The 23556-nt window shown below is 45.1% G+C and overlaps 1 protein-coding gene across 2 annotated transcripts in view; it reads left to right on the top strand.

Annotated features, from left to right (window-relative positions):
- The window catches only part of MRPS5 (mitochondrial ribosomal protein S5), a 134581-nt gene extending 121753 nt beyond the window's left edge, over positions 1-12828 (top strand). For both annotated transcript variants that reach the window (XM_067532926.1, XM_067532924.1), the window contains exons 10-11: positions 10460-10596; positions 12221-12828. In XM_067532926.1, coding sequence (XP_067389027.1) covers positions 10460-10596; positions 12221-12445 — 362 coding nt within the window. In that variant the 3' untranslated portion in view covers positions 12446-12828. The remainder of the gene's footprint in view (positions 1-10459; positions 10597-12220) is intronic.
- The last annotated feature ends 10728 nt before the right edge of the window (positions 12829-23556 follow it).

The raw sequence follows: 23556 nt of genomic DNA, 5'->3' as shown, positions 1-23556 counted from the left end.
CAGATAGGTTGGCCGCAAATTTTGAGCAGCCAGATGCCATTGCAGTACTGAGAGCCGATCGTGGAGCACTGCGCCTCAGGGCAGCATTGAAAACCCGCTTTTGCAACGAGACACAACAGTAATGTGCCTTGCTTATCTGTGCTTTGCTTTCACTTCGCATCCCCTACCCATCCCCCACTGAGCCAGTTCCCCCCCCTCACCCACCATTCCAGTCCCCCACCTCGTTCCCCTTCCCTTTATTCCCTTCTTATCAGTAAACAGTAATGAAATGTGAAGCCGTATGTTTTCCCTCACAACCTTCCCCCTCCAATCCATTCCCCCCCCACACTTCCTCCCTTTATTTCCTTTTTAATCAATACATAAATAAAGAGCAATGAATTGGAAAGCTGTACTTTCTTCAATGGTGATCCTTCATGTGGGGGGAAATGGAATAGAATGGAATTTTCCAATTGCATTTTCTGGGGCCAGAGGTACAGAGTCCATTTTGGCTGTGCACACAGGAAAGAATCACACATCCCCACTCCTTAAAGGGATCATCACCTCTTTCTGCTCGCCTCAACTGGCGAGGAGTGCAGCATGTACTGCACCCTGCTCAACCTCCTCGTAGACTGCTTTCGGGTGGGGGCTAGGAAAGACTGCATTTAGCTCAGAGTTTTGCAGGGGCTGCAGACGGAGTCTCTCTTGCCACTGAGCTTCTTGAAGCTCAACCAGACATCTCACTATGTCTGACTGACACCGCATTATACGCAGCATCTCTTCTTGTGTTGAACACTCATACTTCTGTGCTGCCTTCCTGTTGTCCATGTCCATGTTCAGTTTGTCAGATAATGAAATTCTCCATGCTCTTAGCTCTGTGTCAAGGGCCATAGCAGTAACATCCTGCTTAGGGACTTGCAGTACGCTGAACCAAGAAACCATCCCCGGCTCTGCAATAACACACACTTTAAAAAACTTTCTTGGGCATATACTGTAAATGTGTGCTATCTTCCCTAGGTAACCATGAGTGATATCACCCTGCTGAGGGTCACAGAGGCAGAAAGGGAGGATTTGCTGCAAGCATCTGGCTACAGGCCTGGCCCTTATGTTACTATGCTGTGTTCTGCAATGATGCTTGAACAATAAATAACAAAGTGGCGGAGGAAAGTGTCCTATCGTGGTGGAAGAAATAAAGCTGCCCTCCCAAGAAACCTTCTGCAAAAGATTGCAGAGTACCTGCACGAAAGCTTCCTGTAGATATGAATGGAGGATTCTTACAGCATCCCTGTGCACATAAATAACCTTTTCCGGGGTGAACCCAGTGCTTAAGCACACCAAGTATGAGGAAACACAGCCCCACCGCTACACACATCACTTTTTCCTGCTGGTACAAGATTCTGGACAGGGGATATAACCAAAGACATGCCTCAGCTCTTTGATTTTAACGCAGCACTACTGCGCGTCCCTGTTGTGCTCTTTCTCCATCATGTCGTGAGATCTTCTCATAGATATCCAAATTTATTTTGCTTGCTCGGAGCTGAGCCAAAACAGACTCTTCACCCCACAGACCGATGAGATCCAAGACCTCAGGTCGGCTCCAGGCTGGAGCATGTTTGAGGCGTGCAGTAACCATGATCAGCTATGCTGGCAAACTCTCTCCACGCTGACCAAACAGGAAATGGGAATTCAAAATTTCCTGGGGCTTGAGGAGAGGAGCTATTTCCTGTTTACATGGCCACAGTGCAGCAGACTGTGAATGTGCAGAGCAGTTAGAATAGAACATTATGGGATAGCTCCCAGAGGCCAATCACATCGATTTATGTTGCGCTATGCCTACACTGATGCCCATTCGACACACTGAATTCAATTTCAGTGCTACGCCACTTGCGGAGGTCGTTTTATTAAGTCAAATTTTACTGCAATTTATGTCGACGGAACTCGCATACCAGTGGAGATGAATACTTTAAGGGTCGATGTAAGTAGCATTACATCGACCTCCATTGTCAGTGTAGACCAGGCCTCAATCTTCAGCAACTTTTCTAGGGTGAAAAGCTTTTATTTTTTTCAGTAAGACTTCTGTTAGTGTGACAGTAAAATCTTAATGCTGGTCAGATTATTATTTATAGAACAGCAGATATAAAGTCAAATTCTCCACTGCATTTAGATTCCTACCGCCCCATTGACTTTAATGAGACTGTAAGGTTATAAATAAGTAAAATTTGCCCTGTAGTGTTCCAGGCTAGTCAGCACAAAGAAATCTCAACATACCTTGCAGTATTTTAAAGCAAAAATATCCAAAGACCTGCAATAATGCTACTGAACTAAACACTGGAGCAAAGTCTCAATAACCAATGCCATTATTAATGTAAAATGTCAGTGTAAAGCTCATTAGGAACAATTAGATTCTCCCTATAAGAAACAAAACAAGACATCCTTCCATATCTCTGTCATGTTGTTTGCAGTGGCTCATAACCATGAGTGCCATCCTCAGGGCAGATTGCCAAAAACAGGGCTGACACCCCAACTGGTGGTATGTTCTATAATTTGATTTCACCAACCCAATAACAAATGTGAACCCTGGGATCACTAGATCACTCTTACCATGGAGTCACAGACAATCTCCTTAAACTCTCCAGTTTGTCTTGCCACACAGGCAAGCTGGATTTAATGATAAATGGTCACTTACACCAAAAATCACACCACATTTGGGTTGCTTCCAGTCCCAAGAGACCAGTCACTTTCCCCAAATCTGTTGGTACTTTAGATTTTACACCAAAGACAATGCCTGTAGCCAATCCTGTAATAAATTATCTAAAGGTTTATTAACTAGGAAAAAGAAGTGAGTTATTTACAGGTTAAAACAAGCAAACATAGACACATAAATGAGCTGCAATCCAGATTCTAAGAGTGACAGAGTTGTAGTGATCTGTCAATTTGAAATGTCTTTCAAGGCTAACCCTGGTATAAACCTGGGTGACCTCTTACTTCAGTTTAGAGTCTCTGGCCCTATAAGAGTTCAACAGCGAAGAAATGAAAAATTCTCTTGAGACCCTGTTTTATCTTTTACATTCAGGCTTGGTCTGCACTACAGTGTTAGGTCGACGTAAGGCAGTTTACAACAACCTAATTGTGTTAGTGTCTACACTATAATGCTGATTCCACTGAATTAAGTGGCCCACTATGCCGACATATTAACTCCACCTCCACGGGAGGCATAGCGTTTATGTTGATGTAGTTAGGGCGACACAGTGTCCACATAGACACTGTGTTACTTACATCAGCTTTTGGCTGTCAACTCCAAGTGGGGTTCACAGCAGTTCTCCCCGTCCCGGTGCTGGCAGCCTGTGCTGTCAGCTGCGTGCAAGCCTACAGCTGGCGCCCCACAGCTCAGCACTGACAGCCCAAGTCTTCCAATCTGAGACAAACTCCCTTGCATGTAGCATTTCCAAGGTATGATAGTGCTTCTTGATGGCCTATTTCAGCTTGATAGGCCTCCTGAATGCGAAGAGGGGATGATTCCCCATTCCTGGCTTCACAAGTTCAGAGCAGACATTTTTAAAATTATAAAGCAAAATTTACACATTTTCTTATAGCGTGGAATATGACATTACAAGTGAGATTAATGCAGGCAGCAATTTACAAGGATTTCGTATAGTCTAAACACTAAATATCTTCTTATGAGACTAATACTTATTTTAAACAAAGCTAACATATAGGTGAGCTGGTTTAGTTTCCAGCTATGAGTATGTCACTTCTCAGCTAATGCCTATGGCCTAGGCCAGAATTGGCACTTGGTTTATCAGCATCACAATCTCCTTTCCAGGATGCTCTGCAGTGCAGCATTTATGTATCATACCCAGAAGCAAAAATAGCATGGGCCCCTAGTAAACTGGCATTATTCTCAGATGACTGTGTTCTTGTGTTGTGAATGCTAAATCGGAAAACAAAGCCCAGCCTTTTCACCATCTAATATTTCTTCCAGAAATGGTCTTCCAGTAGTTCAAAGTCCGGCTGATACCCTACCCAGTCATATATACATATGTAAGGGGGAGATCTTTAAAAAAAACCAAAGACAGTGGGAGTTGGGTGCCATACTTACATCTGTGTCCTTAAAAATCTCCCCATAAATGTATACATGTGCCCATGTCGCACATCAAACTGCGTGGCCTGTTCTTTCCCAAATAGGATGAGATCATGAATCCATCATAATGCTTTGTACTTTTGGGTCATTTAGCCCTCCTAACCCTAGAATGGTACCTCTACCAACCTTTCCATAACACTTCTCTAGAAGAATTCTAGATTCAGTTATAAAAATCAAAGTCGTAGTCTATTTATAGTAAGCAAAAATAGCATTTATTGACAATTTACAGAGAAGAAAATATACTAGAAATAAAGACTTAATTAAGAAATATGTTTTAGCACACAGTTTATGAAAACTAGCTCTGACTTTATGTCCTTAGAGAGGTAGAAGAAAGACAAAGATTCCAAGATGTTTCTCATGTCTTTGTGTCCATGTGACATTTCATCCTGGAAGGAATGTGAATAGCACAGCTACACAACTCTTAGTATTCCCTCAGCTGTCAAACAGCATCTCTGATTGCAGTAACAAGTGTTTGATGTCATTATTGCTCTGTCAATACATTATCCATTCTTTGCTCTGAAGCATTACCCAAAAAGACATTTACTTCTCTTTGATTTTTTTTAGAATACACAAGAATTCATTTTACATTTCATCCAGTTATAGCATTTGTGTTGTATCTTGTTCTTGTATTATGTCAACAATTCTAGTTGCACAAAACATTCATGTATAAGCAAGTATCCTTCACCAGAGAAAACAATATCCTCTTGCCTGTTTTTTAACTGATTGGTCTAGGTCATGTTTCTTGAAGCAGTTTCAATGTTGCATAAAAAATTCATACTAGTCACTACTGTGTTCTGTACAACCCCTTTTGGGATTAAATTAGAAGTATAATTCTAATTTAACATTTAAAATATTAGATATTTTATTAAATATTAAATGTATAGATCTAGTTAAATTATCAGAATGTTGTTGTAAATCAGTGTTGCAAATCATGTCTATGCTGGTTCCTTGGCCATAAAAACTAATGGTATCTCTGGGGTTCTATAGACGTTTAAAGTCCTACTTTTCATATCCTACCTCAGCCCATGTTTGGTACTACAGGAACTAAATCCAAAGCTATAACATTATTAAAGCTGATGAGGTACTTTAGAAACTTCTTTCCTACTAATTTACAGCATTTCTCTCAATAAATGGTCACAAAGACAAAGATTTTGAGATTTTTAGAACAAAATTTGTAAAACTAAGTTCATATTGTTTTGTGTATATTAGTTTTTTCTCTTAACTTCTTACTTTCCTTAGCTAAGTTATCTTCATAACTGTATTTGCTATAACATAAATGTAACATCTGTTTCTCATAGCCTAACAGTAAATATTAGGCAATCAAAAGTCTGTGGTTAGAGAGAGCTTTATTATGGAGACAGTTAAAACCTAAATGCAAATGCACTTGTTATATTTTAAAATATTCCACTATTTTCTTATCTTCTTATCTCTATTTAGTTAGTTACCCAGAGAATGTAACAGTTTATTCCATTAACATGTTATACTTGCGTTTTATTATTTAGAACCCTGAGAGTTTATTTTATTAGCAGGAATTAACTTCAGATGGCTTCCTTTTATGACTAACTATATATCTTTGTTTGGCATGTGAAAACGTTCAGTAGTATTTAAGCTCCTTTAAATGCTGTTCTTTTAAGTGGCTCCACTGAATTAAAGTAATAACATGATGTGGAGCTCTCCAGAGCCCATCCGTTCCCCACACTTGCAGAGCTGCTTCTTTGCAGATGGAATACTTGTGCTCAGTTTATGTTGGGAACAAATCTGGCCCAATAGTTGATTGTATAAAATTGCAAGACTATGATTTTCATCCATTAAAAACCTACAGAAAGCTATTTTGACTAAGGTGGGGAATAAAACAAGAAGCAAAGCAGTAGAAATGGAATATTGTGGGACATTAACAAATGAAAATGACTAATATTCTTTCAAAGATCATTCAGATGTAATTGTATCTAAAACTTGATTGTCTTCAAGCATAAAATCAATACTTTCTCAAATGGCAGAAAAATTGCTTCCGATTATTATAATTTGTTTTCCAATAATAGGTTAAAAGAAAAAGAAAATGTTAGTACAGTAAAGCCTGCAGTACAGTAATAGATTTTTTTCTCCATTTATTCAGCAACAAGACTGTCCCTCAGAGTGGCATAATCTATAAGAGCTGTCTTTCCAGGTTTTTAATAAAATGCATTTAATCTATCACAGGCAGGCTTTTAAAGATTTATAGGCCAAAATCATGTGAAACAGTCTTACTGGAGAACTAGCACAAAATTAAAAAAAAAAAAAAAAAAAAATCTTTTAGTAAAATACAGGAAGTCTTGGTAAAACATTTGCAATTAGCACTAATGCACTATAATTATGCAGTGGAATCAATACAATGTTTACATCCATCCACCCAACTACTCAGCTTGTTTTTCTTTGTGTGTGTTTTCCTCCTATGCACCCACTTAGCATTTTTTTTAAATATTAATTTTTGAAGCCTCATCTATATGGTGGTCTTTTGCATAAAGACAATTCTCCTTAAATTTAAAGCACTTTCAACGTTAAGATCATGCCCATTTGGTTTTGACCTGATATTAACCCTCCCATAGCTTTAAAGCAGCTGGTCTTCCCTCTACCCTACAAAATTATATACAGTTTAATTCTGAACCCTTTAAAAAAAAATTCTGGAAATTATTATTATTAATTTTATTTATTGCCGTAATCCCTAAGAACCAATCAAGAACAGGACCCCATTGTGCTTGCGCTGTACAAACAGAGTAAGTAAATCCCTGCCCCACAGTTTACTATCCAAATAGACCAATATAGTTATTATTTTACTAAACACTTCATGGAGCTGTAGCACCCATAGAATCATAGAAGATTAAGGTTGGAAGGGACCTTAGGAGGTCATTTAGTCCAACCCCCTGCTCAAAGCAGAACTAACCCCAACTAAATCATTCCAGGCTTTGTCAAGCCTAGCCTTAAAAACCTCTAAGGATGGAGATTCCACCACATCCCTAAGTAACCCATTCCAGTGCTTCACCACCATCCTAGTGAAAAACTTTTTCCTAATATCCAACCTAGACCTCCCCCACAACAATTTGAGACCATTGCTCCTTGTTCTGTCATCTGCCACTACTGAGGACAGGCTAGCTCCATCCTCCCTGGAACCCCCTTCAGGTAGTTGAAGGCCGCTATCAAATCACCCCCTCCCCCCTCCACCCCCATTCTTTTCCTCTGCAAACTAAATAACCGCAGTTCCTTCAGCCCCTCCTCATAAATCAACTGCCCCACCCCCAATCATTTTCATTGCCCTCTGCTGGATTCTCTCCAATTTGTCTACATCCTTCCTGTCGTGGGGGCCCCAAAACTGGACACAATACTCCCAGTGCCGAATAGAGGGCAATAACCACTTCCCTCAATCTGCTGGCAATGCTTCTACCAATGCAACCCAGTATGCCATTAGCCTTCATGGCAATAAGGGCACACTGTAGACTCATATCCAGCTTCCTGTCCACTGTAACCCCAGGTCCTTTTCTGCAGAACTGCTGCCTAGCCCGTTGGTGCCCAATCTGTAGCTGTGCATGGGATTCTTCTGTCCTAAGTGCAGGACTCTGCACTTGTCCTTGTTGAACCTCATCAGATTTCTTTTGGCCCAATCCTCTAATTTGTCAAGGTTACTCTGTATCCTATCCTTACCTTCCAGTGTATTTACCACTCCCCCCAGCTTAGTGTCATCTGCAAACTTACTGAGGGTGCAATCCACCCCATCCTCCAGATCATTAATAAAGATGTTGAACAAAACCGGCCCCAGCACTGGCCCCTGGGACACTCCGCTTGTTACCGGCTGCCAACTAGACATCAAGCTGTTGATCACTGCCCGTTGAGCCTGATGATCTAGCCAGCTTTCTATCCATCTTATAGTCCATTTATCCAACCCTTACTTTTTTAACTTGATAAGAATACCGTGGGAGACTATATCTAAAGCTCTGCTAAAATCAAGGTATATCACATCCACCGCTTTCCCCACATCCACAGAGCCAGTCATCTCATCATAGAAGGCAATCAGGTTAGTCAGATTTTGCCCTTTTGTGAATCCATGCTGACTGTTCCTGATCACCTTCTTCTCCAAGTGCTTCAAAATGGATTCCTTGAGGACCTGTTCCATGATTTTTCTGGGGACTGAGGTGAGGCTGACTGGTCTGTAGTTCCCCAGATCCTCCATCTTCCCTTTTTTAAAGATAGGAACTATATTTGCCTTTTTCCGATAGCCCAGGACCTCCCCTGAAACCACGAGTTTTCAAAGATAATGGCCAATGGCTCTGCCAACTCCCTTATCGTTCTCACATTCCTTGCATCTGGCCCCATTGACTTGTGTGTGTCCAGCTTTTCTAAATAGTCCTGAACCTGTTCTTTCACCACTGAGGGCTGCTCACCTCCTCCCCATTCTGTGCCGCCCAGTGCAGTAGTCTGGGAGCTGACCTTGTCTGTGAAGACAGAGGCAAAAAAAGCAATAAGCACTTCAGCTTTTTCCACATCATCTGTCATTAAGTTGCCTCCCCCATTCAGTAAGGGGCCCGCACTTTCCCCAACCACCTTCTTGTTGCTAACATATCTGTAAAAACCCTTCTTATTACCATTCACGTCCCTTGCTAGCTGCAACTCTAATTGTGCTTTGGCCTTCCTGATTTCACTTCTGCATACTCCCTAGTCATCTGTCCAAACTTCCACTTCTTGTAACACTTTTTGTGTTTAAGCTCACTGAAGATTTCTCTGTTAAGCCAAGCAGGTCGCCTGCCATATTTACTATTCTTTCTGCATATCGGGATGGTTTATTCCTGCACCCTCAATAAGATTTCTTTAAAATACAGCCTGCTCTCCTGGACTCCTTTCCCCCTTATATTAGCCTCCCAGAGGATCCTTCCCATCAGCTCCCTGAGGGAGTCAAAGTCTGCTTTTCTGATGTCCAGGGTCCATATCCTGCTGTTCTCCTTTCTTCCTTTTGTCAGGGTCCTGAATTTGACTATCTCATGGTCACGGCTGCCCAAGTTTCCACCCACTTCTACTTCCCCTACCAATTCTTCCCTGTTTGTGAGCAGCAGGTCAAGAGAAACATGGCCCCTAGTTGGTTCCTCCAGCACTTGCACCAGGAAGTTGTCCCCAGCACTCCCAAAAACTCCTGGATTGTCTGTGCTCTGCTGTATTGCTCTCCCAGCAGATGTCAGGGTGATTGAAGTCCCCAATGAGAATGAGGGCCTGTGATCTGAAAACTTCCATTAGTTGGCTGAAAAAAGCCTCATCTACCTCGTCCTCCTGGTCTGGTGGTCTATAAGACGCCCACTACAACATCACCCTTGTTGCTCTCACCTCTAAACTTAACCAAGAAACTCTCAACAAGCTTTTCTCCAGTTTCATACTGGAGCTCTGATCAGTGATATTGCTCTCTTACGTACAATGCAACTCCTCCACCTTTTCGCCCCTGCCTGTCCTTCCTGAACAGTTTATATCCATCCAAGACAGTGCCCCAGACATATGAGATACCCCACCAAGTCTCAGTTATTCCAATCACATCATAGTTCCTTCTCTGTTCCCAGACTTCCAATTCTTTATTATCCATGTTGCCCTCTTCACTTCTATTTCCAGTTCTTCAGCATTCTGTCAGTAGTGCAGTGCCAAAAAGCAAGCACCTTCTGATGTTCTCTAGTATTCCTTTGTAAAATACTAGCATGTCCTCTTGTGTTCTTCTCCTCTGTTGATATTGCTTAATATTCTGTTTGCTTTCCTAATCAATATCAGACAAGGCTTCTAGTTTTTACATTTGTAGCCACTATTGGCCTGAGATCCTTCCACGTTTTGTAGCATGTGACCATTTGTGACAAAATACAGGGGTCATGTTAACATCTCTTTAATCTTTATGTATCATCGCTGGGGTCAGTGAAGGGTTATATTAGTCTCATGCTCTTGTTGATAGGTTTTTATGTTTGTAAAGAATCCAGGGATGTGAGCCATTTGGTCAAGGAAGTTAGTTTGCAGGTTTTCATTCTTTATCTTTACCCATAATTCAGGGGTGGTGCTTGATTTTATTGTTTTGGTTTTTGTGTTCTCCCTCTGGTATTTTCAGTAGGGTGTATTTAATATAGAAAGTATCTGACTTTTTTACCTTAACATGACTAGGAAGAATGTAGAAGATAATAAATTTGCAGTATTTTACCATCAAAAGATTCTGAATGCTTTCAATCTTACAATCTAATTCCAGGACATTTTTAAGATACCACTGACTAGTTTGTGGTGTCCTAGTTTTTTTTTAATTAAAGTTATAATAATTTTACTAGCATTCACGTAATGTCATTTACATCTAACTTTTTCCAGGATATGGTCTTCATTGCCACCGAGCCATCATTACCATCTGCAAACTAATTGGGATTAAAGACATGTATGCCAAGCTTTCTGGATCCAGCAATTTACTCAACCTCACCAAAGCTTTTTTTAAGGGATTAGCACAACAGGTAAATTTTACAATGCATACTTGCAGCCTTATTTGCTAGTTCAGAAGGTGGAATATAATCAGTGTTTCAGTGCTTCATGATCTAGCACAGAGTAAATTCTAGGTTCAAACAGGAATAAAGTTCAAATGAATTCTACAATTCCAGGAGCAAACAGAGTTGGAATTTCAATCTCTTCTTTCCACCCCCTCAGCAGTCATTAGTCACTTACAGTTGTCCATCAGTAACTCTTATGCATTCAACCATAAAGTGCCTCAAGGGAAATCTGAATTTGCAGGATTAATTTTCTTTTGTCAGTGACATTTAAAAAGAACAAATAGATAAAGCCTTAATCCTACTTTTATTGCTGTTGTTCCTTCAGTCACATGCTGGGTTTTCTCAGTTGGTGTACTGAATGTAATAATTGCTTCTATTGATAATATATCTAAGGTGCCTGCAAAATAGCTGGAAAGAGGCTGTAATCCTGAGTTCTGTAGTCCAGTACATAATCAGCTGACATTTTAAATGTAGTCTGCAAATATATGATTCTCACATTTTCTACTCTAATCTGTTGCTAATCTAGTTAAAGAATTGCAGGTGCTTCTTACAGCTTTGTTTTAAGCAATGGTATTCTAGGTTATCCATCAGTTGTAATAATGTCTAGTGATTTAGGAGCGTGAGTCCTATTTCCTGAAGCAGTTTTAGAAATGTGCTCCTAGGACTGAAAAGTAGCAAAGTGCTTGCATGAAAGGAAAGAGAGAAGTCCGTTTGGTGTATCATTGCTTTAAAACATGTTCACTAAATTAGTTCTTTCTGGTATGCTGAACCGGCAGCAATGGTGTTTGCAGTTATAAGTGAATACCTATTCTGAAGAATGAGGCTTTAATCGCAGGGGAGAGATTGAAAATCAAGTGAACAGAAGTTCCTTGAATAAAAGAAGTTATTACCTTGAAAATTGTGTGCAGTGGATGGCGCAGCTACTTTGGTATTATTGAAGCAACAAGATTTCTATTAAACTGCCTTCCATCTTCAGGCTAATGGCAAGAGTAGTTTGGCCCTGAGAAACTTACCATGTGACATCTAACATCCAGTTACCTGCCCATCTGTTACATCTACTTCATGGTGGATCTTCATTTAATTTAACTAATCTTCAGTCTGTTCCTGGCAGTGTAGGATTATTCTACCCTGTCACCCGTGTAATAAACATTGCTTTTGGGATGTTGATACATGTTGTTGCTGAACGTTGTTACTAACATGTCGCATGCCTTCATGCTGGGCCAGCCCGTTCCTAACATAGCCTTTATAGAAAGCAGTACTGCTGGGAATGACATGAGAGCGCTAGCAAATCAGTCCTAGGACTATGACATCAGTACCAGAAGCACGCAGCAGAATCCCCACTATTTGCAAAAGTCACTGGATGTTCTACATACACTTGCATGAACCTAAGGAGTCACTTCTTTAGTTACATACCATATCTAAAACATTCTTTTTCTTCTTATACCATTTAAACAGGCAAACAATGTTCGACATTGGAATGGAGACAAATACAGAATGGAAATTATTTAGATAGATCAAATAAGCTAAACTTGTCCCAGTTCTATTCTTTCTTGTGACATTTATAGAATCTTTTTTTAAATCCCTCAAACAGGAAACCCACCAGGACTTAGCAGATAAGAAAAGCCTCTACGTGGTAGAATTCCGTGAGGAGTGTGGCGCCCTGCCGATTGTGGTTGCTTCACCTCATGGAGCCATCAGGAAGGAGCCAGAGCCTACGGAAGAGGTTCCTGATATCAAGCTGGAATGGAGCGAAGTGAAAGCAGCTCAAGGAATGAAACGTTCCACCTGGGCAAATGTCAAAAGGACAGTATGCTGAAGAGCTGGAATCTGCCTATGCCAATATTCAGAGGAATAGCAGCACAAACCCAGAGAAAATCAAGCTCAAATGGATGATTTAGTTAGACTTGCATGCTGGGTAACGACTCCAGTAGCTCCCTTAATCAGTAGTTGGTCTGCACCATTCTATGTTGCCGCTGCAATGCCTTGGATGCTCAGCAGACTAGCTGGCTTTCTGCCAACTTCTCTTGCCATCTGCATTCCACTAACGGACATTCGGAATGTTCATGGCTGACATGCGGTGACACTGGTTTCATATGCACCAGTGCTCTGCTGCTATCCCTAAAGCTGGTCTTACAGATATTTGGAAACTATTAAAAAATATCATTACTGAAATAAAACCAAATAATTCTCATAACGTAATATGTTGTGTTTTTTCCCAAAACTGCTTACATTTCTGTGTACACTTTCGGAGTTCACTGTGTTGTGCAAGGATAAATGTTAGCACATTGACTCTTCACACCTCTGTATTGTGTAATCTAGTCCCAGCATGGGAGGGTAGGGGTAACTGTGAAATTAGAGAGGAAGAAGCTTTGGCAAGGAGGGGCGTGAGATTTGGGGGATGAAGGAGGCTGAGGGCTGAGGCACATGTTGATGGAGATGAGATGGAAGATGTATTTGGGGGAGGGGGAAGGGCAGGGCAGCAGGAGGAAGTAGAAATTGTTGAATGGTACAAGAGGAAGACAGGAGGATGGGGAGATGGTGATAATGGGAGAAGGGAGTGGGCAGCAGAGTAAGATCTGATGACTCTGGCAAGAGCTATCAGTGTCTAGGCCAGTGTTTCTTGACCTTTTCAGGTTGGCAACCCCACAGTCAAAGTAAAAGAAAAGAAAAAAATTTAATGAACCCCCTTACATTTACTGTAAAAGACTGATAGATATATATCAGTGCTAAGCCTGTATAATTGATTTATCTGCTTGGTTTGGGAGGTTGACAAAGAATACTTGATCTTGAATGGGAAGGTTGCACAAGGAATGGGGAAGCCATATTTTCTTTGCTTTAGATTGTTATAAATTTTTAAAAGATTCCTGACACCCCTTTCAATTGCCTTTCATGACCCCACCGGTTCCCCTGGAGATCGTGACCCACCAGCTGAGAAACACTGCTCTAGACTAGAGCAATGGGGCAGGCTAGCTGGGGCACAAAGATGAGCTGCAGGATAAGTCATAGCCAGCAGATCGAGGGAAGTGATTATTTCCCTCTATTCAGCATTTGTGAGGCCACATTTGGAGTATTGTGTCCAGTTTTGGGCCTCCCACTGCAGAAAGGATGTGGACAAGTTGGAGAGAGACCAGCGGAAGGCAACAAAAATGATTAGGGGGCTGGAGCACAAGACTTATGAGGAGTGGCTGAGGGAACTAGGCTTGTTTAGTCTGAAAAAGAGAAGAATGAGGGGGGATTTGATACCAGCCTTTAATTACCTGAAAGGGGTTTCAGGGAAGATGGAGCTAGGCTTTCTCAGTGGTAGTAGATGACAGAACTAGGAGCAATGGCCTCAAGTTGCAGTGGGGGAGGTCTAGGTTGGATATTAGGAAAAACGTTTTCCCTAGGAGGGTGGTGAAGCACCGGAATGGGTTACCTACAGAGGTGGTTGAATCTCCATCTTTAGAGGTTTTTAAGCTGTGGCTTGACAAAAGGCCTTGGCTGGGATCATTTGGCTGAGGTTAGTCCTGCTTTGAGCAGCAGGTTGGACTAGATGACCTCCTAAGGTCCCTTCCAATTCTAATCTTCTATGATTCTAAGTCACTTGGAAGTCAGCGAGGCAGTCAGAAGATAAGCAAGGAGCAAGTCAGTCCTGGAACCAGCTGGAGTAATTGTTAACATAGATGAGGACATTCACCACATGGTAAAGAGCACAAGTGTCTGAACGCAACCTTTCCTCCCAAAACACCCTGCACTTCTGCCACTTGGAATGCAGCTTTAATTGGTACAGTCCACCCCACTGTCCACTCCCAGCCTGGCCCAACCTGTCCTGATTGCAGTGAGGATGGCCACAAAGGAGCTCCGAGGTCGCCAGCAGGGGCTGACAATCTATAGTTCTTCGATTGCTGGTCCACACATGCATCACATGCCCGAGTCTGGAAATTCTTCCAAGCAACGTCTGCTAGCCCGCACGTGCACAGTAGCCTCCTTGTGCTCCCGACCGAGGGTATAAGGCAGTGTGGGCTGACACCTCTTCAATTCCTTGTTACCGTGTGGCCTGAGTTGGAATCCTGTGTCCTCCCTTCCTTCAGCTCCTTTGTAGAACCTGTAAATACAATTGTAAATAGTTTTATCCTTCTTACCTTATTAGTATAGTTAGCATACTGCCCTTTTTTACCCCCTTCCTGGGGATTCCCTGCTTGGGTCTGAGATTATACCCAGAATCCCAGGCTTCATGAATTGCATCTCGTCCTTGCCATATACAGCCTCTAGGGTGTGGTTTGTGAAACTGTATTGTTTCATGCAAAGTATGTCATGTAAGATGTTTTTGGAATGCTCATGACATGCTGAACATTATTGTTATGACGGTGTGCTTCTTGCAATGTCAGACGCGTGGTTATGAAGCTCTGCCATGTGATATTCCCAAATGCATGTCTCACCTAGCTTGAATAGATCCTGGAAAACACGAAGCAGAGTGAGGGTTCATGCCTCGCTGAGGTATACAGACAGGAACAATGGACTGGCCTGAGCGTCTGATAAAGTGAGGCTTATTTGACTCAAGTGAAGAAAGCCATGCTGGACATTGCCAGTCACCTGACCCCAGGGGGGTGGCAGAGGAATCTGTTAAAACAAGAGGCATTTTGGTCTGTGGAGCTCTCTCTTGCAATACTTCTATAAGATAACATCAAAACAGACTGCTCATGGGGGGGAGTCTGGTTGGGGGCTGATCAACCATTCTGTGGTAAGAACCTACTAAGACTGTAAGGCTACTAGAAGTGTTAATCTTAGTTTAGAATGTGATTTGCTTTTATCTCTTCTTGATCAAATCTGACATTATTCTGGTTTATAATCACTTAAAATCTTTCTTTACTTAATAAACTTACATTTGTTTTATCTAAAGCAGTGTGTGTGGTTAGAGTGTGTGTGTGTAAAGACTTTGTTTAGAGTGACTGAGCTGGTACATACCAATTTCTTTGATAAATTGACTAACCAATGAGTTTGCAGAGTCCAGTAGGCAGCACTGAACTCTGTAAAACGGCAGTTCCTAGGGTTGCATCTGGGACTGGGGATGTTGGCTGGGGGGGGGGCAAACCATTGCATAATCCCATGAGTGGCTAGCCAGAATCCCTCATTCACTAAGGTAAGAGCCGCTTGCTTGCAGGAGGCTGTGAATGAGCTGACCCAGGAGTTGGGTGTTCACACAGCAGGACAAGTGCAAGACAGGCTCCAGGATTGAGGGATTGCAGTGATACAGCGATATATCAGTCCAGATTGCAGAGGGGAACATCACACTCCTTTCCTATCAGCAGTGAACATCAGCGCTACCTCCACTGTCTGGGTGAGATGCATATCTCCGCAAGAGCTGTACTTATCTCATGTCCTTATCCAGAACTCGAGTCTTCTGAGCTTCACCTGCAGAAATACTTGGTGGAGAAGGCTGTGAGGCCTCTCTCCAAACCAGGCCAGTGAGATTCCCCTGTACTCTGGCCTCCACAGACAAGCAGTGCCCCTCCAAGCTTCCGGTACCTAACTCCAAAGACTCTACATCTAGGGCTTGCCGTGGGAATAGAGGGCATTCTAAGGACAGATCCCCGTCGAGGACTGTCCAGAAGAGACATGCTCCTTCCCCGTGTCCACTGAGGTCTGGGGAACCTTCATGAGCAGTAAAGTGCATAGAATGAAAGATCCTCCAGTTCTGTCGGTCATGCCAGTACCAAAGCGGAAGGACAAACATCTGCTGGTTCTGTCTACAAGTGCGGGTCCAGACTCGTTGATACCACCTGTTTCATTCAAGGACCCACTCTGCTTCCAAAGACGCAATTGTGACTTGTTTGCCAGACTTGTTTGCCAGAACCCCTCAGAGACCAGGATAGAGACTTTACACAGCACTGGAGGATAGATTCCTCCCTTATCAGCAGTGTCCCCTCCTATCCGGCCCAGCCCTACTCCGGGATATTACTATACCAAAGGAGGATACTACTTCAATGTACAAGGAGCCATCTTACCTCCCACTCTCTGAGAGGAGTGCTCCAGTACCAATGGCCCTGTCGCTACCAGCAGAGCAGTTTGCAGATGTAGATGAGTCTGACTGCTCCTGTATCTCCGCGGAGAGAGTCGAACCCTGATGGACATCCGAGGAGTTACACTCGCTATCCCTCCATATAAACTTCCCCTGGGACCACTTTTATAGAATCCCTTGGGTTTCTCCTCAGCCAGCTGACCCCTCCTTCTGGCCTTATTGGTGAGTGTGGAATTCCTTTGGCAGGCATTCGGTTCCTTTTCAGGAATCATACCACTTTTCTCCTCATCAACCAGATCCATCAACCACAAGGAGGAAGAGATGTCCAGATCCACAGATACTGAGGGTTCTGACTGGTATCTCTTCCTCATTGCCAGATGAGGCGTTCACGCCTTCCTCTCCATTTTCCCTGTGTTCAGAACTCCTTAGCAGACAGCCTAAGCACGTGCAACTTGGTGAACCATAAGTGGGAAATCCACAACTCTGTCCTGAACAAAATATTCACGCAGTGGGGTAAACCTTAATGGGATCTCTTTGCATCCCAAACGAACAGAAAACTTCACCTTTATTGCTCCAGAGGAGCCATGGGCTATGGCTCCCAGGGCGATGTTTTCCTGTTGTCTTGGGCAAATGACCTCAGATATGCCTTTCCATTGCTTCTACATCATAAGAAAGGTCCTTTGCAATGGGCCAGTGTCATTCTCCTAGCACCTGGCCCAGGCAGTTTTGGTTCACAGAGCTACTGACAACGTCTGTCTGCCCCCAAATCAAGGTCCACCTCTTCCCAAACCTACTAACTCAGGAGAAGGGCAGAATCCAGCATCCCAATCCAAGCTTCACTCCATCTCACAGCCTGGTTTGGGATGGGCGTCAGAAATAGAATGTTTCTGCCTAAACTCCTGTTCAGGCTATCCTTACTCAAAGTAGGAAAGATTCAACTAGGACCTGCTGCTGGCCAAACGGAGGTGTTTCTCTGCCTGGACACAGCTCAACCAACACTCTACAACTACTGCAAGTATTCCGATCCTATTAGGTTATCTCCTGTTCCTAAAGACCTCCAGTTTCTCCACTAGTTTGATGCAAGTCCACCTCTCAGCAATTAGTGCCTTCTGTTTTCCCTCACCCAATTACAGTACATTTTATGAATGGCTTAACCAGGACCTTCCCACCACTGATCAAACCTACACCTCAGTGGGACCTGAAACTCATCCTGAAACTCACCAGACCTCCATTTGAACTTTTAGTGACATGCTTTATGTCCCACTTGTCCACAAAGGTTGCATTTCTGGTGGCTATCGCTTCAGCCAGATGGGTCAGAGAGCTGGGAGCCATCATGGCAGACCCTCTCTATACTGTTTTTCAAAAGGAGAAAGTTTCCTTTCTCTGACATCCTAAATTTCTCTCCTATTCCACCCAAGTATTGCCCGAGTATTCACTTACCTGTCTTCTTTCCAAAGTTCCATGCTTCTGCCAAGGAAAAAGGACTTCTCGCCCTTAATGTCCAGCATTCTACCCACAAACGACCAAAGCAGTCAGAAAGTTACCAGAACTTTTTATCTGCTATAACCGAAAGATCGTGTGGGCAAGCTATATCCTCTCAAAGAAATTCAAAGAGGGTTTTGGGATGCATCCTAGAGTGCTGCAGGTTAGCACATCTCCTTTCCCCTGGAAGCATGTCAACTCACTCCACGAGAGCACAAGCCACCTTTACAGCAGCAAGGCAGTTTGCAAGGCAGCCACCTGGAGCTCCATCCACGTGTTCACTACACACTGTGCTTTAGTTCACACCTCAGCTGTGGATGCAGCAGTGGGATCTGCAATACTGCAGGCATCTTTGCTGTTGGCTTCCTCACCCCCTCCTCCAGTCGGAGCACTGCTTGTCAGTCACCCATATGTGGAATATACATAGGGATCAGCACTCGAAGAAGAAATAGAGGTTATCTATTGTAATTGGACGTTCTTCTTCGAGTGCTTGCTCATGTTGATTCCATTCTAGGTGTGTGCATGCCTCCCTGAACAGTCACTGGAATTTTTTTCCCCTTAGCAGCATGGGCAGGCTCCAGCACCTCCTGGAGCCATGTGCACGTGCTGCGGTATCTGAGGAACCGCCGACCCTAGGCCCCCTCAGTTCCTTCTTTCTGCCATTGGCAGTTGCTGGAACCTTGCTTCTGCTTGCTACTGCAAGTACTTCAGTTCCCCTATTCCTTATAGTTAGAGATTAGGTTAATTAAGTAGTTCTTTGTTAGTTAAGCACTGTCGTTAGTTAGCCAGTTCATGATAAGTGTTAGTCCCATTAGGGACTTTGACTCAGGAGCAGGGCATGCCCCCCTCTCTGGGCTTCAAGCCCTGCACAGTTTGCAGCAAACCCTTCCTGCTCAGTGACCCCCACGACAATTGCTTAAAGGGTTTGGGGGAATCACACCGGAAGGACAAGTGAAGGATTTGCAAGGGCTTCAGGCCGAGGACTCAAAAAGAGAGATATCTGCCTGAAGGCCCTTCTCATGGAAGTGGCGCTGAGACCAACCTCGGAGCTACCAGGTTCCACCTCTGGGCCAAGCACGTCATTGGTGCAGAGCACCCTGCCGGCACTAGGAACATCCCAGCACCACCCTTCTTCACCACAAAAGAGGCAGAAGAAGCAGCACCCAGACAAGGACCACTCCCCCACACACCGAAGAAGAATAGGGATGGGGGGTCAAGCGAGGGCCCTACATTGGCCCAACCGGCAGTGCCGGGGCACTCAGAGCAGGAGTGCCACCCCAACTCTGGGGAATGGAAGAGGACCCCTCCAGCTCACAGCACCATCGACGCCAGAGGCGCTTCAAGCAGTGAGAGACCTGATGGCTCTCCCTCTGGCACCCGCTTCTAACCCTATTCCGGTGCCGGGAAAAGAGAAGGCTCTGATTTCGAAGGGGAAGCCCTCATTGGCTGCACTGGTCACCTGAGCCCTGAGGTGCATTGTCTGGGAATTGTCTCTAAGGAGAAGGTCTCCGTCATCGAGACACAGATCCCCAGACTCATGCTCCCTGTCACCTGCACTGGGTCGATCGCCGACAGCTGAGCGGTACTGTCCATGGTTGTCTCCGAAAAAGGAGTATGGATGATCTTGATCACTGGCATGGAGGAGCTTGACCAGTACCAAACCTGCTTTCTGGCACCGAGGTTCCTGAGGGAGTGGCGCTGTTCCCACCCACCCCAGCACCGAGGGATTCCCCTGTAACGGTGAGGCATTGAAGCTGGGTCACCATCGTCGAGAGGCTCACCCAGAAACAGTTGGCACGACCATAGCCCCCCAGCACTTGGGCGCTCTTCGGCTTCCCGGCATGAGTCCCCGCAGCACCGCTCTGGACAGCCCCGGCAGTGGTCCTCGAGGTCACATTTCCCCAACGCCCCATGCAAACTGTCATGCTTCTGACTGTGATAGGTCCAAGGGGTCGAGGCACCAGTCACCGTCCCCCAGGCACCGGCATGAATCTCCACGGGACAGTAGGAGAGAGGTGGAAGGAGCTGCACCATGGGGTCCTTAGTGGTGGCAGCTGCAAATGAGCAGGACAGGCACGGTCAGTTCAGCTCCATGCCAAAAAATAAAGACCACAAGAAGCTGGACTTTTTTGGCAGGAAGGTTTATCCCATGGCTAGCGTACAATTTAGATTTGCCAGCTAGCAAGCGTTGTTAGGGAGATACAATTATAATCCCTGGGACTCCCTCATGTGCTTTGGTGAGGCACTACCCCAGGAGGAAGCAATGGACCTTACAACAATCCTGGAGGAAGGCAGGATGGTGGCCAGGGCCACCCTGCAGGTAGCCTCAGATGCAGCGGACTTGGCGGCGAGAGCTATGGCTTTGCCTGTGGCCATTCAGCAATGCTAATGGCTGCAGTCATCGGGTCTGTCCCAAGAAGTGCTGCAATCCATACAGGACCTTCCATTCGATGGGAGTGCACTTTTTTCGGACCAGACGGATGCCAAGCTTCATAGGTTGAAGGACTCAAGGGCCATCCTGTGCTCGCTGGGCCTTTCACACCCCAGGCCTCAAGAAGGCAATTCCACCCACAGCAGCAGCAGCAGTCCAGATACCAGGCTCCACGTTTCAGTGCCTACAGAAGGAGAGACAGGAGCTTCAGAAGGCACTGACCAACCCCATCCTCCTCATCAGCCCATCAACCGGGCCACTCCCGGCACTCCGGCGGACAGTGCCAGCCATTTAGATGGTGCACCTGAGGATGGCTTCCCAGCTTCCAGTCAGGATCCCTCTTTCCTGAAGTTCCTGAACCACCTTGCACCCTTCCTTCCCGAGTAGGCGCATATTACGTTGGACCGTTGGGTCATTGGGATCATTGCAGTGGGCTACACCCAGCAGTTTTCTTCACACACCCTCCCCCCCCCCCCACAGCTCCCTTCCTCATCCCTCTTCAGAGACCCCTCTCACGAGCAACTCCTTTTGCAAGAGGTGGAGAGCCTTCTCAAAGTGGGGGCTGTGGAGGAAGTTTCACTGCACATGAGGGAAAAAGGATTCTATTCCCAGCACTTCCTCATCCCCAAGGCAAAAGGGGGCCTCAGACCCATTTTAGACCTGCACGGGTTGAAAAGATACCTCAAAAGGCTCAAGTTCCGCATGGTCTCCTAACCTCCATTATTCCCTTCCTGGATCCTGGAGACTGGTATGCCTCCCTCGACCTGAAGGACACATATTTTCATATCGCATTATTTCCTGGGCACAGACCGTTTCTCCGATTTGTAGTGGTTCGTTCCCATTTCCAATTTACGGCCCTCCCATTTGGCCTGTCCTCCGCCCCGTCAGTATTTACAAAGTTGATGGCAGTCATAGCCGCACATCTCAGACAACAAGGCATGCAAATTTACCCGTATCTAGACAACTGGCTGATCAAGGACAGGTCCCAGTCTTAGGTACAGACCAGTCTCGGCCTTTCATCGCCTAGGCCTGCTGGTGAATGAGCAAAATTCCACACTAGTGCCAGTGTAGAGAATAAAATTCATTGGCGCCATTCTCGACTCCACACAAGCCAGAGCTTCTCTGCCGTAGCCTCAGTTCGAAGCCGTGTCGAGCCTTATCATGCGCCTTTGTGCCTATCCCCTTACAATGGCCCGGACTTGCTTGCAGCTGATGGGCTACTTGGTAGCCTGCACGTATGTGGTACACCACGCACATCTAAGACTCAGACCGCTCTAGTCATGGCTGGCCTCAGTGTATGCCCTAAGGAGACACTCCTTGGACAGAGTGGTCACAGTGCCCCCGCAAGTCCTTTCCTCCTTAAGTTGGTGGTTAGACCCCCAGGTGGTCATGCGAGGGATGCCCTTTGAAGAACTGGTTCCCTTGGTCACCCTGATATTGGATGCTTCGGACCTGGGGTGGGAGGCACATATCATCTCCAACCACAGTACCCAAGGGACCTGGTTGGAAAGGGACCGAGGATTGCACATAAACATCAGGGAGCTTAGGGCAGTATGGCTGGCATGCGGAGTGTTCCTCCCCCTTTTGACAGGCAAGGTGATCCAGGTTTTAATGGGCAACATGGCCGCGATGTATTACATCAACAAGTAGGGCAGGGCCCGCTCCCCAGCCCTGTGCCAGGAGGCACTGCGTCTGTGAGACTTCACAACAAAACACACAGCATACACCTGGTGTCTTCCCACCTTCCCAGTATCAAAAACACACAGCAGACCACCTCAGCAGGTCCTCCTTACCCTGCCATGAATGGTTGCTCCATCCGAAGATGGTCGACATGCTCTTCTAGAAGTGGACTTTCCTCAAGTGGACCTCTTTGCTTCTGAGCTGAACAAGAAGTACCGTCAGTTCTGCTCCATTCACAGACTTGACAAAGGGGCGCTATCCAATGCCTTTCTTCTTCCGTAGTCAGGGGCCCTTATGTACGCCTTTCTGCCCATACAGCTGATTCACAAGGTCCTGTTAAAGGTCAAGAGGGACAAGGCGAATGTCAGCTTGATAGCGTCCGACCGGCCATGGCAGCATTGGTTCACAACCCTGCCAGAGTTGTCGATTCCCCCCCCCCACTAGAGTTGCCACAATCTCCTCACTCAGGACCGGGGCAGGTTGTTGCATCTGGACCTAGAGTCTCTGCACCTGACAGCATGGAGGCTAAGTGGCTAAATCCAGAGGAACAAGCCTGTTCTTCTCAGGTGCAACAAATTGTAATGAGTAGCAGGAAACCCGCCACTAGAACATCGTATCTAGCCAAGTGAAAGCAGTTTACCTGCTGGGCAGGATCCTGGGGAGTCTTGGCCCAGCAGGCTTCGTTCCAAACTGTTTGGACTACCTGTTACACCTTAAGCTGCAAGGCCTAGCTATCACCTCACTGAGGGTGCATCTGGCAGCTATTTCTGCCTTTCACCCCCCAATTCAAGGGAAATTGTTTTTTTCCCATGACATGGTAGTTAGGTTCCTGAAGGACAGAGAGAGGCTCTACTCTCAGGTTAGGGATCCATTACCTCCCTGGCGCCTAAATCTGGTTCTCTCCAGGCTTAAGGGGGCCCTGTTTGAGCCTTTGGTGATCTACCCCTTGTTATTGTTGTCCTGGAAGGTGGCCTTCCTGGTAGCAATCACCTCAGCTAGAAGGGTAGCTGAGATTAGGGCACTTACCTCAGAGCCACCCTATACAGTCTTCTATAAGGATAATGTCCAATTGCGGCCTCCCCTGGCCTTCTTGCCCAAGAATGTCCCAATTTTATTTTAATCAGGATATTTTCCTGCCTGTTTTCTTTCCAAAGTTCCATGCTTTGGAGGAGGAACGACGATGGCATACGCTCAATGTCTGAAGGGCCCTAGGTTTTACATCGAATGGATGAAGTTGTTTCATAAGTCCACACAGCTCTTCGTGGCAGTGGCCAATAGGATGAAAGGCTCACTTGTTTTGGCTCAGCAGAGCTCCTCGTGGTTAACCTCTTGCGTT

This window comes from Emydura macquarii, unplaced genomic scaffold (genome assembly GCF_026122565.2).
Source record: "Emydura macquarii macquarii isolate MOO-44397 ecotype Brisbane River unplaced genomic scaffold, CSIRO-AGI_Emac_v2 contig_3305, whole genome shotgun sequence".
Lineage (NCBI taxonomy): Eukaryota > Metazoa > Chordata > Testudines > Chelidae > Emydura > Emydura macquarii.
The sequence above is the reverse complement of the archived record's forward strand: the minus strand, read 5'-3'. Positions and strand labels throughout refer to the sequence as shown.